Source organism: Chamaea fasciata, unplaced genomic scaffold, assembly GCF_029207755.1.
Source record: "Chamaea fasciata isolate MVZ Bird 193981 ecotype frontalis unplaced genomic scaffold, bChaFas1.0.hap1 SCAF_7, whole genome shotgun sequence".
In the NCBI taxonomy this organism is placed as follows: Eukaryota; Metazoa; Chordata; class Aves; order Passeriformes; family Sylviidae; genus Chamaea; species Chamaea fasciata.
In genome coordinates, this window is record NW_027094092.1 from 45509355 (window position 1) to 45532514 (window position 23160).

The following is a 23160-nucleotide window of genomic DNA, read 5'->3' on the forward strand; positions in this document are numbered from 1 at the left end:
TGATTTGGTGTCTTCACAGTCTACACAAAGCTTGTCACAAAGGCTAGAGTTATGCTTGCCTTTCCACTTTGCTCAGATTATCCTCCAAGACATACGATGGAGTAATTTGTCAGTTCACATCACTAAAATGTATTCCAATACATTTTATTAATGTTTTATTTATTTAAGTATTTATGAATTATATGACTATATTCCAGTATCTTTTATTCCAGTTCCAATACAGATTATGAATAATCTGAAATGCCTAGGATATTTATTTGTACACTGTTTTACATCTGATGCTTTGAACATAGGACTTAGTCCCCTTTTATACCTCCATCAGACAGATGGATATACTCAGCTGTTTTAAGTCAATACCTTACCTAATAAAACTGTGAAGGGAGTAATAAAGAAATGGTAAAATTGCTGATTAGGTTATTTACTTAGTGTTTTGAAGATATTTTACTTTTTACTTATCCTTATTCAGGCTGCCTGGAACCTGAAAACACGAGCTTTGACAGAAATGGTGTATGTGGATGAAATTGATATGGATCAAGAAGGAATTGCAGAGATGATCCTGGATGAAAATGCCATTGCTCAAGTTGCACGTAAGATTGACTTTCACTTAAATACATCGACTCAACAAGAGCTCTTTTGGCAGTTTCTTATGTCATCTGCCATAAAATAATACAAACTGAGGTGACCTGATACAGCATTTAGTACTTGTAAAAACAGTGTTTTAGATTGTTCTAGTGTTGCATGGCAATGTTGAGGTACACCATGTGTTCTTGATGTAGTACTTAGGCCTGTCAGACAAGAGTTCAGACTGTGCTTGACTGTGTTTTGTCAGCTTTTGCTCTACATTTGAGGAAATGTAGTGAGCATAAAAGTGGTCACTTGCTTTTTCCATCAGTATGTTGATTTCTTTCACGCCTTTCTGGCTTCTTTAGGCACTATGGGAAACTAGAGGAAAAATCTGCCCATGGTGTACTGTGAATTTTATCCATATGCCTGTAGTGTAGACAACAGTCACATATCACCTTTTGGCATCATGTCTTGCAAACCATATCTGAACTGATTTTCTTTCTTCTGCTTTTCTCTGCTTCATTTTTCTCTTCCTTTACAGAGCAGTTCTTCAGCTCTGCTATTGATTCTTCTATGCAACTCTTTTTCAGCTTCATCAATTCCCTTCCAAGTGGACAATTATTAGTTGTCTTCCACTATTTTTTTGCCTTTATTTGTATGCTTTTCTGTTTCTTTAGTACAGTCTACAAGGAAAATTTTATGAAATTTATTAAGCGTGCCTCTCTACCATGTACCATGTCAAGGAATTCAAGGGAAAACTGGACATAGGCCAGAACTGATACTTGAAGTGTTAAAAGCTTTTCTTGTCTGTATGGATATGGGCAATTGCATATCTCTCTGATTACATTTTTTAAAATTTTCATTACATGCTTAGTCACAGTCAAGCAGTACTGGAGATGTGTTTATACATTGTGATCAACTAATTATATATATATATCTGTCTTAAAACACCATAGTAATAAAATTCAGAGTTTTATTTGATTTTGTGTCCCCTGTGGTAGAGATTATCTTCCAAAAAAAAAAAAATTGATGAGTATATTTAGAAATAAGGCATTCTGAAAAAATATTCGTACTATGTTGGAACTGAAAAAATGGTGACTTTCTGGATAGTATGTCACAGATTTCAAAACCAAGGAAAATTATTACAATAGTGTAGCCTGCCCTTCTGAATCATTGACATAAGACTGATAGCCGTGCTTCAAATCTGCTAGGTGTGCCTGAGTTAGTGTATAATTTTTCAGGAAGCATATGAACTCTCCAAAGAATGCCCTGCAGTCTTTTGTAAATTATTAAATTTACTAGCTTTTATCAGTGTGCCATATCTTTAGTGGGAATTATCAACTATAACTCCACTACCTGTTGCTTCTTTGTGAACATTTTATGCCCGATATGTAGTTATTTTCAAAAGTATATTTCCAAAGTAAATAGTTAAATCTGTCATTAAATCATTCAGTGATCTTTTCTTTGATAAGCTAAACAATCTTCTCATTCTGAGCTGTATCTTTTAATTTTTGCATTGAATCTTGAAAATCTTTTCTTAAGCCTTTCCAGTTATCCACTTGTCTATTGTAGTCACCAAACCAGACAATGCTCCACTAACATACAGAAAACATCTTTTTCTTCTACACCTTGATTTTCCTTTCTTTATACATCTAAGGTGTTCTAATGTTACACTTTTGCATAAAAGGTAAGCACAGAAATCGCTAAACAGATTGCAAGGAGGACAGAGTCAGTGGTGCCTAGTAACAGGATCAGAGGCAGAGGGCACAAACTGAAACTCAGGAGGTTTTTTCTGAACATCAGGAAATTTATTTTTACCTGTGAGGGTGAATGAGAGCTGGCACAGGCTGCCCGGGGAGACTGTGGAGTGTACCTCCTTGGAGCTATCCAGAAGCCATCTAAATAGGGTCCTGGGCATTGTTGGACCAGATGAGATCCAGAGGTTCCTTCAAACTTCCACCATTCTGTGATTCTGATAACTCCACTTGTGCATATAACTTAATAAAAATGGGTGCTTACTGACTGTGGGCTTTTTCTTTGGCTGTTAAAGTGTGTTAGCTGTAGTTGATCTTGACTTGGGTCTTTCACTGTGGCAGATCTTTCAGGATCTCCTCCTTCACTAAAGTCATACTTCACAAACATAAAACTGTAGCCACACCTCTCATATTACTATTGGTGTTGTCCATACTTTTCCTACTAAGCAGTTTAAATCTTTCTGCATCAGCTACATATCCATTTCAGTTTTACATCTGCCCTTATTTTAGTTTCCAGATTAAACTCTCTTAAAAATGACTTTGCTGTCAGTTGTGCATTATTAAATAATTACTAAAGTGTATAGGATCCATGGGAAAAGGCTACTTTTCTGTGGTTCCTCTTTGTGTATTTGTAATGAAATCTTTCTTCCACCAGTTGGTTTTTTTTTTTTTTTAAATAATTTTGCTGTGTTAATTTTCCATCAATCTTGTTTATTAACAAAAATGTCCTAGAGCATTGTTTTACAGAAAAGTCCATTATGTTACTTTTGGACGATTAACACCATTAATTTTCTCAGTTAATATTGTAATCATGTTTAAAAGTGTTACCTTGGCAGTGTATTTTTCAGAAACTTGTACTAATTGGCATATAATCACAGCTGTTTGGTTAACTGGCGAGTTAAACTACTGAGATGTCACTCTTAAATTCTGACACTTCTAGTGGCCACATGCACTGCTGTGGCCTTTTACATCTATTCATAGCTAGTTGGCCTGGGATTCGCAAAGTAAGGACTGAGTTGCCTGTGGTGAGGTCAGAGGAACTTATACCCTGTAAGCAATTCTCCCAGTACACCAAAAACTCAAAACAATTGTAGTCATTAAAAAAAAAATGTCTGAAAAAAGGAATTTTAATGTTTTGCCTCTTTTATATTACAGCACTAGTTTTAAAAAGAGATCATAAACTGGAAGAGTAATAAATTTTTCTGCTAGTCTGAAAAGTTGAAAGGCACTTTCCCCATTTATCTGTAGAGTGCCCTGGCTATCATGTTAGAAACTGTGTTGTGTGAACTATCCACCCTTTCTGTTGTGGAGTAAGAATGTCAAGATTCAAAAGGCTATAAAAGGCAAGTAAGCAATAGAAATCCTGAATGTGTCCAGCCAAAAGAGAGAGAGAATCCTAGGGTTTTTTATGTATTTTAGCACCAATTGCATATTTAGTTGGTTTTACCAAGGAGATCATGGTGAATACCTTCTTTTGTATTATTTAACTTTAAATACAGCTGTAGTCAGGTGGCTGCTTAGGGTTTATCTTGGGGAGAAAAAGAAGGAAGGAAACTGTCTACCTGTCAGTTTATCTTCAGTTCTTGGTAATATTTGCAATGAAAGCAGTTTATAAGTATATAGAAAATATGCAGATGAGTAACAGTGGTTTGTCAAGAATTGTCTGTGTCAACTTAAATCTCATTTCTTTCTGTACATAGTAACAAGCAGTGAAGAGATTTTAAGGTATAGATGTCATATGTTGCTTTTAACCGAGTTTTTAAAACCATCTTATAGACATTCCCTTAGCAGGTTAGAAAAACTGCTGAATCAAATGTCAGTTCACCTGGGCTCAAGCTGGTTCAGTGTTCTCATTGATGACCTTTGGGTATGGATGAGTTCACACCTCACAGTGCTCTAAATTGTAGGTGGGGATGTTATCAGGGAGTAATGTCATGAGGTACCATTCTCCATCTGTTCTGCAGGTGAAGGTTTAGATTCACTTACTCAAGTCTGGGTGCCAGATAGAAAATACACCATTTCAAGTTAACCTGGTCTCATTGTTTAGCAACTTTCTTACTTTAGCACTGTGTGATGTTTCTAAGATGTTGCTGAGAATTGTTTGGGTCAATCCCAGTAGGCATCCACACGGTCACTTGTTCACTCCCCCCAGGTGGGATGGAGAAGAGAATGGAGAGGGTGAAAGAAAGAAAACCAATATTCATTGTTTGGCAACTTTCTTGGAATAGCCTATCAATTTATCTGTAGTAAAATGCAATATTTGGGGTTTGTCTTTTTGTTTAGTTCTTTGTCCCCTCAGTTTGAGTAAAGAAATTTCTGGCTTACTGTTTATGGTAAAACACAATCATGTTTGAAGTCCTCTGGACAAAGGAGTAATATCTCAAAGTGAAGTGAGAAATCCTCTTATTTTGTAGGACCGGGAACATCTTTGAAACTTCCTGGAACTAGCCAAGGTGGAGGCCCCAGTCCAGCTGTTAGGTATGTGATAGTTTATTTTTAAAAACGTGGTGAGTTAAAAATGAACAAATCTTCTGAAATTGAAATGCTTCACGTATAACTGTTTAAATTCCCTATCAATAAATACCATTTACAGTAAGGATAATGTACTTAACATCTTCAGGCCAGTAACTCAATCAGGAAGACCTATCACAGGATTTGTGAGACCCAGCACGCAAAGTGGGCGGCCAAGCACCATGGAACAGGCAATCAGAACACCTCGAACGGCTCTCACAGCTCGTCCCATCACTAGTGCTTCTGGGGGATATGTCAGGCTGGGCACGGTGAGTTGCTTGCCGCTGTTCCCAAAATGGAAGATTTCTTTGTCACAGTATCAGGCACAGTGACTCTGCAGTTCACCTAAGAGCTGCATCTAAACTCAAGGTTGAAGGAGGCGAGTATTTTTAAATTTTAAAATTATTTTCAAAATAGAATTTGAAAAGATAACTTCTTGTGCATTTGCTAGTCTGTTTATATAAAAAAATGTACATAAATTCACAAGTTCACCAGGATTCTTATAAATTCTAAATTCATGTACTCTTTAAGACACATTTTTATTCATGGAAGGCCATGCAAACGCTGTGACATGATTTAACTATATGTGTCTACTACAAAACAATTGCTAAGCATTCTGTCTGTCACTTCAAAAGATAACAAGAATAGTCTGTACTAATTTATCCCATTCTATTGGCAAAATTAATAAACAGCAGCCAGCATGAATATGTAATACATATTAAAATCACATTAATGGCAAAATATGGCATCTTCTATTGCAGGTAAGAACTAATCTTCCTAAGTATTTCTTGAAGATTTTTTTTGCTTATGTATCCCAACTACAAAGCTACATGCTTAGGCACTGCATGGAAGTAGTGGGGAGAGACAGAGAAGAAAAAGGAAAAGTCCATACTGCACAGTAGAGCAGTAAATCTACAAATGTTTTGTTTGGAATTTGGGGTTTTTTGTATGTTAATACTATTTTGAAAATCTTCAGGAAAAGTGTAGGGGATCTTCCCAATTAAAAAGCTTCTTTTTCCCCCTCAGGCTTCGATGCTAACAAATCCAGATGGCCCTTTCATAAATCTGTCTCGACTGAATTTAACAAAATATGCTCAGAAACCCAAATTGGCAAAGGTATGTAACAATTTTAGTTAGTGTTGTGATATCTTTTTCTTGTTTTCTGGTGTCATTCTAATGGAACTGTACATGGGATTGAGGATAAAAACAGTGATGAACAGTGGTTTAGATATTACCCTCAGAAAAATAGTGTGTTATTCACATTTTGTCAGGGTTTACCAGATTTGAAATTGAAGGTATGTCTAAAGAGGTTATGGTGAAAGTATAACCTAGGAAAAACATTCATATAGGAAAAAATATTCCACTGGTAAATAACTTTGAGCTGTGCATCTGGGAGTGATGAAGGGTAACTAAAAAAAGAAGCCAGGATCAAAAAACGGCAGAACCTTCCTTAATATCTGGAAATGTCGTTCTGTGTACAAATAGATGGCAGTCCTGGTGTAAGAATGTTCACGTTTGGATTTTTTCCTTTGCTTTTATGGTGTGAGTTAACACCTTTTATGTAAAAAGGTACCTTTTTTTTGTTCAGAATACTTCTTCATTTTCAGTTAAGATCATCTGATTGATGGTCAGTGAAATTATCTGACAGTAGAACAGTTTTTTGCAGATTATCTGCCCAATTTACAGATTTCAGCTGAGTGGCAGGGAGCTGAAAGTTGTGTGAAAATTTATCGTTCTGTTGCCTTTCAGTTGAATCTTTCCCCAACACAACCAGTGAGCTGTGGGTTGAACATGTTTTCTGTGCATAGTGCGTTCATAAAAAACAACTGTTGGGCTGAGGCCAACAGCTCATTTTGCACAATGTATCTAGTAATTATCTCTAGGGAGCGCAAGGTATCAAACACACTCTAAGGAGCTATATTTGGCTCTCAGCCTAAAGGTGAACAAACCAATATGAATTTAGTCAATTTTGAGAAACATAATGGTGAACACTGTTAAGAAAACTGGCAGTATCTGATAATGTGCTGGTGGAAATAGCTCTTCCAGTCCAAAACTTTGGTTAACAGTTTTTTATAAGCAGCCAGGAAATTTCTTTGCTTTTTAAGCCTGATCTAGACTGATGTTGGGCACTGCATTTCAGTATGGTTTTCAAAGGATATAGATCTTGTGCAACTGCACTGTTTCCTTCACCCATTGCTTGCATCATTGTCCCTTGGCCTCTTAACCCAGCTAGGCAGAAAAATAGGTATCAAGGATAGTAAGTTCTAGTCTGGTGAGGTAATAGAAGACTTCCATACTAACATCTGAGCGCAGTTACAAATCAGTTCGTTATCAGTGCTGAAAAAATACTGCTTGCTTGTTGTCCAGTTATGTCCTTGGAGGCAATCAGCCAGCAGACACATTATTATAAATCCATTACAGTCTGGATTCTTCCAGACTTAATTTCTTACATTACAGGAATGTAAGAAACCTGGGAAGGATTAAGAAGCACAAGACACATCCATAAAAACCAGGCTTAGTCCTTCTGCTTGAAGACAGCTAGCTTTTCATTGTGTTTGCTAACTACATGCTATTTAAGTAGGTAGGTTAGCCTTCAGAGGAAATATTCTCAACAACAGCTCACACGAATGAGAAACATACATATTTTTAACAATTTTGGGTTTTAATTAGCATTTCCTGTGGCAGATTTGTCTTCGTTCAGTTTCGTATGGAAAGAAGCTTAAGCCAAAAAATGTAAATTAGCAGTCATAGAAGCATCCATAGGCAGCAAGTGTACTTGTCATTATTATGAAGCTAATACATTATGACATTAACATTTCACACAGAATGTAAAATCTAAGTTTAAATTTGGAGCTATGTGGATTTGTAGCTTTTTTTCAAACAAAACAGCATTAAGGCTAAAGCCAAAGCATGAGAATGCAGACTGCACTCTCTGTTAAGAATAATTGATTAAAGTTCTGAAACTTTTTGAGCTGTCACCTCTCCCAGTGCATAAAGGTCATAAACCTTGTACTATTGAATTCACATAATTAGCCAGTCTATTCATGTTTGTATACGAATGCCTCCTACATATTTCTTATATGCTTGCAAAGTAGCCTCACTATCTTTTTTGAAGTTAAATTATCTGTCTGAGGTTTTGAAGTATACAGAAATACGGCTTTTCTTTGACTAGCATTAACCATGTTAAAGACTACCCAGGAAACACCATAGTAGACATATAAGGTATCACCTGTCACCAGAGAAAGCCTCTGGTAAATCCCAGTTAGCAACTGTTCTCTGGTATGAAACAGAAAGTTTTATCTTTTTTAGCTTGTGGATTTTTAATAGACATGTTAAGATAACTCTAGATATTTTTATCCAAGTGAATGTTTAGTCACTTAAATCCTTTTGAAGGTCAGAGTCTGTGCATAACAGCAGTAAATTCCTCATGCCAGCTGTGCAAGAAAACATCTTTTTTTGTCACTTTAGATTTACACACTTTTACTGAATACTTCTCTGTTACTGAACAAGAGGAGAAAACGTCCCACTAATTCTTTATTTTCTATTCTTTTCTTATCTACCTAATCTAAGCTCCTTATAAATGTGTTACTATTTATAATTCTTAAATGTCTTTTAATCATCTGTTCAGAGTCTTTTCAAACCAAAACTAGATGAAAAGTAGGTTGTGGTTTATTTTTCTCACAAGATACAACAATTCATTAGTAATTCTCTAGTTTCCTGAAGGTAAATATTTTAAGAATTTTGTTGAAGAAAATCTGGCAGAAGGGTCATGGAAGCCCTTAGGAGACTGAGGTCTTGTTCTGTTTTTCGTTCCTCATAGGGCAATATTTTCTCCTGGCTTTTTAGAATGAATTAAATGAATTCAGAAAAACGTTCTGTTCTTTTGAAGCAATTAAGACGTGAGATTTGGATGCAGAAGAAGGTCAAGGTTCAACTCAATTGAACCTTGTGTTACTAGCACCCATAATACATTTTTGGGAACCGGCTTCCAGTCTCCATTTAGTTATCCAGTGTCTTTCAATGTCGTTTTATTCACTGAAAATGCCACCCCCATTACCTGATATATACTCATCTAATATTCTAGTGCAGAACAGCTACAAGGTAGTATGACTTAATTAGCTTTATGCAGGAGAAAATAAAGCTGCAGTTATTTTGCTGGGTAATTGTTGTGGGCTTATAAGCAGTTAAAACCACAGCACAGCTGAGGAATGTGACTTCTTTAAGCTTTGGAATTATGATGGTGTGTTTGAGTTTCAGAAGCACAATATTATTAGCATTTATTTATCATTTACTAACAATTTTTAAAAATAATTTAAAAAAAATTTACAGATCCCAAAACATCGTAGAGCTTGATTTTTTTTTTCCAAAGGCAAAGTTTGCTCAGCTTGCATTCTTAATAAACCTGTGTTTAATTTAAGTAGGTTTAGCAGTATGTAAGCACCTCAGTGTCCATTGCAAAAAAAGCTTTTCTTAGATCACTGGTTGATTTTACAGTTAAAAAGTCATTAAAATGGTACTAGATTCTCAAGTATATATTCACTTTGAGGTTATAGCTATCTTTTTTTTTTGTTTTTAAGTGATAATAAGCACCAGAGAGGAGGCAATTCCACTAATCTTTTGCAACAAATTAGGAATTAAGATGCTTTCCTGTGATGACAATGTAGCACATCTATAATTTTTGTCTGTTGGAGTCTTAAATAAATGTAAATGTCAGCATTTGTTATGTGTGAATGTAATTGTTTTCCCAAAGAATTAATTTCTGCTTGGCATAATCAAGATTATGTATTCCTCTAAAAGAATATTATCAATTTTTCTCTTCAAATATAACAATGTTTTAAATATTCTTCTGGCAGGCATTATTTGAATATATCTTTCACCATGAAAATGATGTAAAAAATGTAAGTAACTCATATGTTCCTTTTTCAGGTTTTATTATGTATGATTCAGTTATTTCTGTCAGTATTGTGCTAAAGTAAGGATCCAGGTAGAACATCACAAGTACAGAAGTGAAGCATTAATAGTTGTTTAAGAGGGAGAAATCCTTTCTTGCAGGGGTGATAGTCAGGAATGATAACTGGCAAATACGAAGATATAGATTGCAATCTTCTTTTGAGAAACAAAACATTCTGATTCTTAAAACTGGGTCCCTCAGCTATCAATGACAAGGTCTCTGAATCTAACCTAATCTTAACCGAATTTATTGGAGGCTGAGTGGTAGCTGAATTCCCTAGAAAGTTCAGAGTCCTGAGGCTTTAGTATAAGTTACAAATGAATGTCCATTAACAGAGGAAGGTGAAAATACCTGACAAAACAGATATTGTTGAACATCACTTGACATTTTATACTCCTGAGATGACTGCTTATGCATTTGGGTGAATAGAAAGAAAATGTATTTGGTGAAACTACACAAAAATAAAATATCAATAGGATTTTGGATACTTTTTCTAGAAATGTAAATCTGTAGTGCTCAGGTGTTTTGTGACATCAAGAGAAAGATTATATTGTCGATATGATTGTCTTTAATATTTGTTCTTCAAATATTTTTCTAATTATATTTTCCCTCTTAATTTATCCAAAATTTTTCTTCTGTGGTTCTTAAGTTACTTCTCTGAATGGGAAAGATCAAGTTTGGGTACATATTATTTAAACTTTCAGAAAGAGATAAATGTTGCAGAGGTTTTTTTGGCAGTTCACCCAGGGAAAGAATCTCTTTGTGGAATTAATAAAGTGTCAATATATTTCATTGCTATTTTAGATATGTGCACCCTGTTGAAATGGAATCAAAATGTTCAAGTTTGTTTGAAAGAAGTTTATGTCAATAATTCATAGCTGACTAACAGTTATTGAACTTTCTGCAACACTACTGGCTGGTGTGCAATTAGATCTGGAGTTAACCTCTCCAGTTAATCAACAATACACACCAAAAATATTTTGCTGTTGTTGACATAGCTCCTAATAATTTCCAAATGTACTGCTATGCGAAGCATTTTAATCTAGTATCAAATGATTATAGTTGTACACTGTCAATTTATTGCATAGCATTCTTATAAGAGGATTGAATCGTAATGCACTATTAATCCAAAATATCATTGAAACTGTAAATGCAAGTGTCAGAAATGTCAGAGAGAAATAGAAATTAACATTTATATATCCAATACTGAATATGAAGGAAGTGCCTGGGTTTTAGCCAACTAGTAATTAAAAATTGATGTTTGTTACTGAAAGTCCAGTTCACTAAGAATAAAAGGGTCACTTGATATGATGCTACACGTGTCTACACTTTAATGACATGCAGGATCTGTAGGCTAGACATGGATTCATATAATGCAAGTAATTTTTCAAGAATTCCAGAAAAAAATTGGAAGATGTTTTTGCACTGTTCTCCATGTATTTTGAAATCCTTGCTGAGAATCCCAAATCACTGTCTTGCAGGAAAAGCTCTGTCTCTATTTTTTTACCCACCTGAGCCGTTTGAATAAATACTTGTAAGCAAAGAGGTGTCAGCTTAATGACTACTATTTACTGTGTAATGAGAGAGAGATCAGTGTTTGGTTAATGATTGCATCTTCTTGGAAAAAAATATCGTTGTGGATTGAATTCACACACCACAGAATGAGGTGTCTTTATCATGTAATGTATATCTCCAAAGAGATTTTTTTTAACTGTTCAGTTTGCTTTCTCTCATTTGCTTTCACTGACTCTTTTCTTATGTGCTTTCTACACCATTTGCAATATAACTCCATTCTCCATACTGTTCTCTCTTCCTTCTGAACCTCATCTGCATTAATTTTTATTTTAAAAAAAGAAACACTTTAATGCCTGCTAAAATGTGGCTTCATCACTGTTTATTCACCTCTCCTAGCAATGGCATTTCCCAAATTCAATATCTTGCATCTCCCTGAAAAGAATTTGGTCACTTAGGGTTCATCAGAGAAACAGCAGATATGTTAACTTTTAAAAGTTGATCTGGCTCTTGCTTCATCACTTCTTAGAACACTCACTGACATCTCTTGCATCTTTGTATTTCTTGCTGCTCTGTGACGATGGATATTCTTAAAACCCAGCGCTTTTCTGCGTGAGATGAGATGAAAGAGCTTGAAAGGCTTGGAAGCCTGGGAAATTGACTTAAGTTTGAAAAGTCTTTACTTTGGACTTTCTACATGAATAGAATACCACTTCCTGCAGTTTTGCAAATAAAACTAAGCAGTAGTGACAATATCCTTTCTTTGTCATTATGCTGAACTGGAACAGTTTGTACTGTTCTCATTTGCATTATTATTTGAGAAACAAAGGCAGTTTTATTATTTATCATCTGTTTCATATTCAACCAGTATATAGAAAGAAAAAAAAAAGACTCAGCAATTTCAGTTGAGAAATGCCATTAATCAGTGTGCATTCAACTGGATAAATGGTACAAGGAAATTGGTTCAAATTAAAACTAAATATATCTGTAATCTATCAATTATCAGAAACGTGGGGATGCAAGAAGAACAGAGAAGCACTGAGCTTCTCAGCACTTGAAAATATATTCAAAAGTCTTTTGTCTTATGTAATGAAAAATTAAACACTTGTCTGAAGAAAATACTATTTCTGTATCCATAATTGTTCTTGACTTGTTTCCTTTTGAACACATATACTTAATAACTGACTTTCTGTACTCCTTGAGCTATTTCTAAAAGCCATTTTATGGGCTAAATGCTGTAAGCACAGGGCAGTTTCAAAGACTTTTCCAGAAATAGTTCTGCTGCTACTTTCTTCGGTAGACCATGACATTGTATTTTGCCATTATTCACAGGTGGGTAATGATGACAAAACACTTTGTCCTGAGGACGCACAACGATTGTACAATAATATACTTGTGACCAGAAGTCACAACCTTGCATTTTTCCTTAGTTCTTCTCAATACTTTGTAGTTTATACTCTCTGATAGAGATCTATTTAAAATGGAATTATGTTAGGTCTACAAAATATAGAAATCCAGAAGACACTCTCCAAAATAAATTGCGCTAAATTGACTGTGGCTAATGTCATTTCCTCAGCCATCTTATAGACTATCTGGTGTTGGTTTGTCTACAAATAAGACTTGAGTCAATAATTGTTGCTGGGAAAATTACTGCCATTCAACAGCACATGAAGGAAGTAGCAAATGCTCACTGTTGTTTCCATCTATCTAATTTCTAGGTGCATACAATATTCTGTATGAAATTACTGTTTCAAACAATTATATATTTATCAATTTAATTTTGCAATATAATATTAAATTGCCACAACCCTATAGGCTGTTTTATACTGCGTTAGAGCTGGTAGATAGTTTGGAAGTCTTCGTTATGAGACAGATTAGCTAAGGAAAGTAATGGTAAAAAAATGAAACTAAGAATCATGCTAAATACAAGTAAAGAATCTACATTAATTTTCATTCCTTAAGAAAAACTTTTTTTAAAAAAGAAACAGAAAATCCACCAAGTATCAGTTTTTAAAGATTTTTATTTGCACAATCATAAGAAGTGACAGTAAAATAAATTTGTTCTGAAAAGCTTCCCAGGGTTAAGACTGTTGTTGAAATGTATTCTGCATTCTTGAGTATGCTAAGTGCTCTAGACAGTAACAACTTCAGCTCATCAGTATATCCAGATGATGAGTTATATCCTAAAGTTTTTTAAAACTTTCAGGACAAGCAATGTCGGTTTTGAACTGATATATGTATTTCAATCAAAAATCCTTAAAAGGATGTATCAGTATCTGCCAATTCCAAATCCATCCTGGTTTTCCCTTTCAGTTATCAGTATGACTAAGCTAACAATGTAGTTATTGCTGCTGTACACCAGCAATGCACAGGAGTGCGTTCAGGCATATAACTGCTGCTCTGATATATTGCTTTTAAATTCACATGTTGTGCAGATTGAACATTGATTTGTATCCAAACTGTACAATTAAAAACCCAAAGTTTGCAGCAAACTGAAATTTAAATATGCTAGCAGTTGGTATTGATGTGGTAAGTTGAAATCTTTTACTTTTAAAAGACTATTTAAATCCATTTACTAACATTTCAAGGGCCACATTTTCAAAAGATTTTTTTTGTAATACCAGCAGAAATTTTTAAGTATTAACATGCACAAAGCCTTCTCAAGCAAACACTTTTTAGAAGTATTTGTAACTTTGGTAGTTTTTGATTGAAGTCATTGTAATTGCCTGTAAAGTATCAGAAAGAGGATGTTCCTATTCCTTTCCTTTTTCATTAATTGGAAAATATAAAACCAGGATTGAATTCATAAACTAATTTGAAAATGAAGTCATGCTGTGTTTCTTGATGTTAGTAGAAGATCCCAGGAAGAGTTCAGGATCTGCACTGACAGATAAACTGCTGATGTTACTGTCTACCAAGCCTGAAGCAGTCTTAGTTCCCATATTCCAATCACAGACAAAATTGTTAGCCTTGCATAAAATAGTTATCAGAAGCAATTAGGATACCAGAAGGAAACCTGAATGTGTAGCTACAGAAGGGATCATTTTCTGACACTCAGTCCTCCTCCTTGAGCCTTTGCCATCAGAGAACTCTGAGGAAAGCTCTTTGGAACATGGTATTTGCAGGATGATCCTTACTCCTCTGAAGTGGCTGCTCCTGCTGCATTAGAAGCAGGTGTGGTATTTGACAGTTGCCCACGTTGTTTATACAGTTGTAAATGCATCAAAAGTAACGAGTATTTTAACATCAACTACTTTCACAGATTTTCCAGTACTGGGATAAAATTGCTTATATACCTTCATATGAAAGGACAAATCTATCTGGAAGTGTATCGGACAATTTCTATCTTGAAGCAAGCTTATTCCCCAGTATAGTTGTAGCATCCAAAGGCTCTGTTGGGTAATTTGCAAAGAGATTAAGAAACAAAGGGCAGCCAAGATAAGAGCTGCCATCTAAGGCCTTCAAGGATTCCACCTAACTTGAAGAAATAGTGAATTCAGAGTTGTAGGTTTACCTTAGTTTTCTCTCTCCTGTCACAGAGACAGGGAATGACAGCTGTCTCTTTCTCTTAGGGACAGCACTGATGCAACTACTTATCCTAAATTGCTACTGAAAACAAATTATTCTTTCTCACAAAGCCTAAAGAGAGCAACTTGTCTAAATTGTCATAGCTCCACTCACTTTTCTTCATTATATCAGATCTAAACCCATTGACTACTTGCAACCTCATTTTGCTAGCAGAAAGAATAGGAATCCAGCGTAGGCGTAGATGTCACTAAATTGGGCTCTTACAGCATTTCAGTATTCAGATTAATTTTTCCTGGAATTAATTCTTCCTCAGCTACTGAGTGACTGGTGCACAGAACTTTTATGTACTGTTCCTAATAGATAACTTGTTTCTGATTTCTGAGGTCTGCAAAATGTTTACCAAAAAAAGCAGGCAAGAAAGGTTGGTTCTTTATAAAGTTACAAAAACACTGTGGTAAAGCTTTTTACCCTCCTGATGATATCCTGAAAATATAACAAACATAACATGGCTTTGATATGTTCTGAGACAAAATGAAATTTTAAAAAGAGAAACACAGGTGCTTCTGTGGTAGGCTGTGGTACAGAAAATTCATATATTTGTTTTGACAGAGGTGTTGAAATTATAGCTAAAACATGAAAGACCATAGATTCTGGCTGTGGTGGCTGATCAGAGCACATTGATTAGCTTACCTGCTTTTCCAGTATACCAGATAAAAGAGATTTTAGACCTCCACCACCTTCAATAGATATCTCTTTTGTAGAATATTTCTCTGTTTTTGCTGTAATAGAATAAAATAATTGTTTACATTATAGACTTTTTAAAGGAAGAAATATTTCTGATTGTACACATTTGAGAGTTTCCAGAAGTGATGGCAACCTGGTATTAGCAATGAGATTAAAATTTCTACAGTATTTCAAACTGACTGAACTTATTTATTTCAGTTGATTTTTACTTGGTTTTAACAGCTTTACTGAAAAGGGATGGGAAGCTTGGGAAAATTGCTTGTGCTTAAACAAATAGTCAGTATATTCTGAAGTGGCACTGCAGGAGTCTGATCAAATTAATTTTCTCTTTGATTTAGAAGAAACTGTTTGGATTGCTTATTTTTATATGGACAAATAATTCTTTCATCTATTTTATGCACTGAACTATAAAAGTAATAAACAAAAAGCAATGCCTCCACCTCAAGTTAACTGGACTTTTGTTCAAAATTTTCCCTTTAAAAAAATCTTTACCGTGTTTTCTTTGAGTAAACATTAATTTTAAGATGATGGGTTTGTTTTGGAAGGCTCTAGATTTGGCAGCCCTTGCCACTGAGCATGCACAATTCAAGGACTGGTGGTGGAAAGTCCAAATTGGAAAGTGCTACTATAGGTAAGCCATTGTTTATTTCTTCTCTGGTGAGTGATTGTGAGCACAGGATCTGTACTGCTGGGTGTGTTGGGCAATGCTGAACACTGAAAAATAGCTCAGAAAATGTTTTTTGTTGGAGAGTGCTGTGCTTACTGTTAAATCTCTTTTAATGTACATGGAAACCACTGCTTGAGATAAAGGCATCCATATTGAGTAACTGAATTAGTTGCAATTTTGCCTTTATAAGTGGACTTTAAAGTAATTATTTGTAAAGTCAGTTAATAAATGCAAAAAACTATTGCTAAAACAGACCACATAAAATAAATATTACAGTATCAGTTTGAGAAATAACTTGTCAATAAGGGCTTCAGATTGATGAAATAATGCAGAATAAAATATTCATGTTAGATACTTTCTGCCAGAATTACGTTGCCCAAGAAGTACCAGTTAAAAATATGCTGAGGCCTCAGGCTGGCACCCCATACACAAGCATCAAATCGGAGTAGGATAATGAGAAATATTAGCAATTCTTAAAACAACTACCCAGCCTTTCCTTCTTCGTGGGCTCAGCTTCATTCCCTGTTTTCTCTGCCTCCTCCCCTCCCAGCAACACACAGGGACAGGGAATGGAGTTTGTGTCTGCTGCTCCTTCCTCCTCAGAGGAAGAACTCCTCACACTCTTCTCTTGAACCCCCAGGTCACAAGTCCTGCTAGCAGACCTTCTCCAGTGTGGGTTCATCTCTCCATGGGGCCACAGTTCTTGCCAGGAGTATGCTCCAGCATGGGCATCTCATGGGGTCACAGTCCCCTTTGGGCATCCACCTGCTCCAGCATGGGTTCCTTCACAGGCTGCGGGTGGATCTCTGCATCCTCTTAGCCCTCCATGGGCTGCAGGGGCACAGCTGCCTCACCATGGTCTTCATCAAGGGCTAGAGAGGAATTTCTGGAGCACGTCCTCCTGCTCCTTCTGCACAGACCTTGGTGTCTACAAAGCTCTTCTCACAAATTCTTACTTCTCTCTCTGCCTGCCATTGTACTGTTTTTTCACCCTTCTTAAATGTATTATCCCTGCATGTTACATTATTTCTATGCTGATTATGGAGGCACGATCACCATCATGGGTGGGCTCAGCCTTGGCCAGCCATGAGTCCATCTTGGAGCCCTCTGGATTTGGCTCTGTCGCACATCAGGGGACATGTTAGATTCTCATAGAAGCCATTCCTGAATCCCCCAGCTACCAAAACCTTCTCTTGCAAACCCAATACATGAGCTTAGAGGTCACTCATTACTTCCAGGATTTTTATAAATTGTATTATAGAGACTAATGCATCCAAGCAGGTACATGGACTTCCAGGATCCCAAAATACCTTATGACCCCATTGGCTGTGTTTCTTTGTTTTAGCTGGCTCGTTCTGTTTTCGTTTTGTGTTTCTTCAGTGTGTATGTGCTCTTTGGCTGAAGGAAGCAAAAGACAATTTGTATATGAGAAAATGAACCATTTTCTGTTGTTGAAATTGCACAGTCCTCTTAATTTGTAGTTATGTAGCTTTAATAGATTAGTGCAAAACATTTGACTGTAATTATGCAAAACAAATGCTTTGAGATGAAATAGATTCCTGTGATGTTCATTCACAGTGGAGATTATCTGTGTGATCTTTACCATGGGTGAGGAGATTCTGGTCTGAAACAGTTTGGGTAGAGTTGAGACATTAATTGCTCATTTTCTACTGTCTGTTCTAAGAGCAGGAGGAATTCCTATGAATACGATAACATCATTATTCACCATTCAGCCATTCCAGAAGGCTGCATGTGTAAGACAGGGCCAAATTTCATGGATTTGTCTTTTTAATAGTTTTGAATGGTTGTTTTGTCTTCTTTATATAACAACATGTGTTTTGTTAACATGCACACAAATACGTAGTCATAAAATGTGCTTTTAGGCAGTTTATGTTTGATTTAGTTTGAAATGGTTCATTATTTAATAAGCTTTAAAAAAATACTAAAAAAACACAATAAACAAATACCTTCTATATGTGTCTCTATAGGTTGGGATTATATCGTGAAGCTGAAAAACAATTTAAGTCAGCCCTTAAGCAGCAGGACATGGTTGATACGATCTTGTATTTGGCAAAAGTAAGTCACAGATACATCATGGTGTTTAAAAGTGTATGGTCTCCATGCCTGAGGCAATACATGCCAACAGTTGCAATGGAAGTCAATAGTTTATGAAATTATTTTAGAGCTCCCAGATTTTAAAAAGATTTTTAAAAATCTCCTATGTTACTGGATTCTTTGTTCTAAACTCCAGTGAGGATTATGTAGCTAGAAAAATTATTGGAGTTCCAGTATGAAGAACAGTGTGGCTATATGTGGTCTCCTAGGAAACGAATGCAATAAATCTGTAAATAAAGAGCAAAGCTCAAAATCCTAGTTTCACAAGCAAAATCAAAACAAAGTGAGCTTAAAGGAAGCAATCAGAGACCTTGAAACAGGGAATGTTCTGTCAAAATAAAGGCATTAAAAGCTTTAAAGGAAGTGGCACAGCTGAGTCTCAGAACAGGATACACATTAGATTCTAAAACATTCAAGAAAGTATGGCCTGTGAGAAACTAAAGCTGCATTTTTCTTCATCGTGTCCTAGAAGGAGATGAAACCAGTTTCTCTTTATCAGTCCCCTTAAGCCAGCTGTCAGAGGCCTGTCCAAAAGTCATCACTGCTAGTGGATAATTCAGATATTCATATGTGCTTTACATTTCTTGGCCAATTTATGGTTTGTATTTAAATGATAATCATTGATATCAAGAGACATGTCTTCAATACTGTGTTTGAAGATCATTGAAGCTTATTAATTTTCCTGTCTCTATCACAAGTCGTTCTACAAAATGCATAGGATCCCAAAATGTTTTGGGTTGGAAGGGATGCCAAAGATCATGTAGTTCCAATCCCTCTCCATCCCCCCCCACCCCCATGGACAGGATGCCTTCCACCAGACCAGGTTGCTCAGAGCCCCATCCAACCTGGCCTTGAACACTGTCAGGGATGGTGCATCCACAGCTTCTCTGGGCAGCCTGTGCTGGTGCCTCACCACCCTCACAGTGAAGAATATTCCTACTGCTTAATATAAACATACCATCTTTCAGGTCAAAGCCATTCCCCCTTGTCCTGTAAAAAGTCCCTCTTCAGCTTTCTTGTAGGGCCCTGTCAGGTACTGGAAGGCTGCAATTAGGTGACCCCACATCCTTCTGTTGTCCAGGCTGACTCAACTTTCTCAGCCTTTCCTCTCAGGAGAGGTGTTCCATCCCGCTAATCATCTTGCTGGCCCTGATCTGGACTCACTCCATGAACTACACAGAATTATTAAATTGGCAGAGTAATTGGATTAACAAACAGTGATTCATTGCAGGAGATTTGCATCCCTCTACACCAGTACTAGCTCAGGCGGGAGCTGCATTTGAACTTCCACCTCCCACTCTATAGACCAGCTTGCTCAAGTATAAAACATTGCACAGCATGATTTAGTGACTGTCAGTGGACAGACAATAGAGTAAGGCACTGAGATATGGCTCAATTTAACAGAACTGGAAAAATCAGGCTTAAGCAGCCATTAAAAAATAATAAGACTGCATAAAGTTCTGTGGAAATATGCAGATACTATGATACTAGTTAGTTCTGTTTATATTCATTATTGCAACAGCTATCTGGGTTTTTAATAATATTTTCTTGAAAGCGATCTCTCCCTTGACATGTAGTTTACAAAAATATAAAAGACCAAAAGAAAAAAATAAGTAGGAGTCTTTAAGGCATTCAGGGCCTGCTGCAAAGTTACAAAGTATTTCAAGACCTCAAAGACCTAGAAATGTGATATTTTTACAAGAGATAAGCCAGAGACCAAAAAGAGAATGGAGCTATTCTGCTTTTAGTATATAAACCATAATTACTAGAGGTGTTGTACTTTTGAAGAGCAGGTCTCCCCAAAGCAACTGAGAGTAGATGGAAATTGCCTCACCTGTTTTTGAATTTCTTTTGCCACTTATCTAGAGAGCAACTCAACTGTCTACAGAGATGTTGGACCTTGTGATATCACACTGGATGTGGGAATTACATAGTAGAGTACCATGGCTGTGTGGTCTTAGCATCTGTAGCAAATGCATCTTTGGAGTCAACCTCTAGATAAGGTGAAACACCATCTGAGCACCATTATCAGGGAGATTGTTCAGTTTGCATCTTGACAATATCCATGCATGTTTGGCATGCTGAAAATCAGCTGACAAATAATGCCTTGCTGTTGGGATCTGAAAACCTCTAGATAAGGCAATAGAGCAGATTTAAGTCATTAATGCTCAGAAAACATACTTCATAAACAAAGATAATGTAAAAAAGGGGCAGATCTAGGGGAGTTTCACACTGTCCATTTTTTGAATTGGATGCATCATTCATGGTTAATGATGTGATTAGTGCAGTTCTAATTTAGTAAGTACCGTGCTCTCCAAAGCCCTTGGTCTTTTATAGATTTTCACAAGAAGGTGTTAGTTTCTAGCTTAATACAGGAAATGTGAGTAACATTAGCAGAACAAGCCTGTATTTTTTTCATTTTGACAATGACCAACTTGGAATGGTAGTCCCTTTCTTGGAAGACACTCACAGTTGTCAGCTCTTTTACAATTAAGAACGTCATTGAGTGGTCATAGGAAAGAATTTTTTGCAAATGTCTACAGCAGTATATATCTATGGGATTACAATGTACAGTTGTGATTGTTGGCAGTCAGAAGTCCATGAAGTTCAAGGGCAAAAGCAGAAATCATGATTGGAGGTTTCTCAGGTGTTCAGGTAACACTGGTATTTGTCTTATGTTTCATCACAAAAAGTTGTATCAGGATACCAGTCACAGATTCTTTCTCTTTTTCATTAGTATCAAGTATTAGCACTGATTGATATACTATTTCTCCAACAAAATCCTTTTCCACTCAGTGGGAGATAGAAAAATCATTCTAGCCATCTAGTTTCCCAAAGCATATGGTTTTTCCCTTTGCTATAGCTGTGTTTACCATACCCCACAGCAGGAGGGCTTTACAGTTGTACTCTCAGGCAGCTGCTGAGGTGGTCCCTATCACCACTGGACATACTGGATGTCTAGTTCTCACACAATTATTATCCGCAGTGCACGTTTTCATAATCAACACAGAAGCCAAAATCACAGAGGCAAAAATGCCCTCTTTCCATGGGATTTTATTGTTTTTGACGGGAGGTTGGTTGAGCAGTAAGGAAACTTGAAAGTGTCACTGCTCTGTGCAGTGCAGTCTTATTTGACTAAGTAGAAGATTTTGATATTCCAACTATCAACCTGAAGATCCAGTTCTTTCAAGCCTAAACACAAGTTTTTGAAAATACAATAAACAGGGAAATATTCAAGGTGATACCTTCACCTCAGTGTCAAAGTATATTATATATGATAATAAATAACAAGATATTTTAAATTAGTAATATTCAAATTAATAATGTATACATGCTGTTAGGTAAATTTAATTGTCTTAAGTAGCCTATTTTATCTTCATTACACAGATTTATTCAGTATTCACTCCATTATTTTCCCAGTATTATTCATCATCTAAGCTAATGGTTTACTGCATAAATGGAGGTGTCATCCCTTTTATTTATCTCCCTTGTTAAACAGCAGAATATGTATAAAAGCCAGACATTTGACATCTATATACACTTTTTATTTGCTTAGGTGTATTTGCGCTTGGATCAGCCTGTAACAGCTTTGAACCTTTTCAAGCAAGGGTTAGAGCGATTTCCTGGAGAAGTGACTCTTATTTGTGGAATTGCCAGAATCTACGAGGTATGCAACCACTATGCAATCCCTATAGGGGCCAAATTTAGCTGCTTGAGCAAGAAAAAAAGAGTCAATAGTTGAATATAAGTGTAAGGTCATCAAAAACCAACTGTGCTGATTTTCAGTGTCACTAATGCAAAACAAGTAACTTTCCACAAAGGTAACAAGGTAATGTCAGGGGACCCCCGCAGGCTTATTTGTTTCAACCATTAATCACACCAGTGAGATCCCATTTGCCCTTGGCATGCAGAAGCAAGTCCATATTAAATCAAGTTGTCCAGACATTGTCCTTGCTATTTTATATATATTTCACAATACTAAAACTGCTCAAGTCACCAACTAACAATATTAAACAGCAAAATAGTTTGTCTGTGTTGTTTTTATTAGCACTATGTGTTACCATTAGTTTCTGAACGCTCTGAGAACAGTTAGAATGTGCATGTTTCTTAGTTAGGAAGTAAATGTTTTATTAAGGGGGATTAGTTATAAAGTAGTTTCAGTTTAGCATGGTAACCATGTCTTTTATATTTTGAAAGTGTATATTTTCATGTCAAACAGTGGACTTCATATTGTTTTTCACTAAAAGTTGGTAATGTGCTATTCCAGAACAAATGTTAAAACCAAAGTAATGATTTTTTTTGTCTATATTCATGCTTGGCATTCTATCCTGTTCTCATCATTCTCATCTAACCCCTAAGCCTTAATCCATTTTCATATTAAATCCCTTTTCTCCTTCAGCAAGAAGAAAACAGCTGCATAATTTTTGGAGGCTTTTTTTTCTGAATTGTTGAATAGTTTTTAATACGGATAGTATTTTGCAGAACCATACATAACATTGCATAACCCTTTAAGGAATCACTAAAGAGCAGCATATATTTGATAGGATCTAGTTTTTCACTGACACTTGAGTGCAGGATTATAGCTTCATTAGCAAAGATTTGTACTGCAACACAGGGCTGCTTTCATTACATAGACTTGTGAATACAAGTGGAACATACGTATCAGGCATTTTAATCAGAGCTTTTCTTCTCAGTCACTAACTTTTGACAGCACCAAGAGTTGTAGAGCACTTTTGGTTTTTAAAAAAGCATAATTTTTAAAGGCACTGCTGTATTACTATTTCCTTTAATCACAAGAAATCCTTTTTTTCACT

At 36.0% G+C, this 23160-nt stretch overlaps 1 protein-coding gene across 2 annotated transcripts in view; it reads left to right on the plus strand.

Moving 5' to 3' along the window:
- The window catches only part of TTC8 (tetratricopeptide repeat domain 8), a 42849-nt gene that overhangs the window by 11168 nt on the left and 8521 nt on the right, over positions 1-23160 (plus strand). For both annotated transcript variants that reach the window (XM_066188634.1, XM_066188635.1), the window contains exons 3-10: positions 467-587; positions 4733-4796; positions 4939-5098; positions 5856-5945; positions 9683-9727; positions 16110-16195; positions 18220-18307; positions 21903-22013. In XM_066188634.1, coding sequence (XP_066044731.1) covers positions 467-587; positions 4733-4796; positions 4939-5098; positions 5856-5945; positions 9683-9727; positions 16110-16195; positions 18220-18307; positions 21903-22013 — 765 coding nt within the window. The remainder of the gene's footprint in view (positions 1-466; positions 588-4732; positions 4797-4938; positions 5099-5855; positions 5946-9682; positions 9728-16109; positions 16196-18219; positions 18308-21902; positions 22014-23160) is intronic.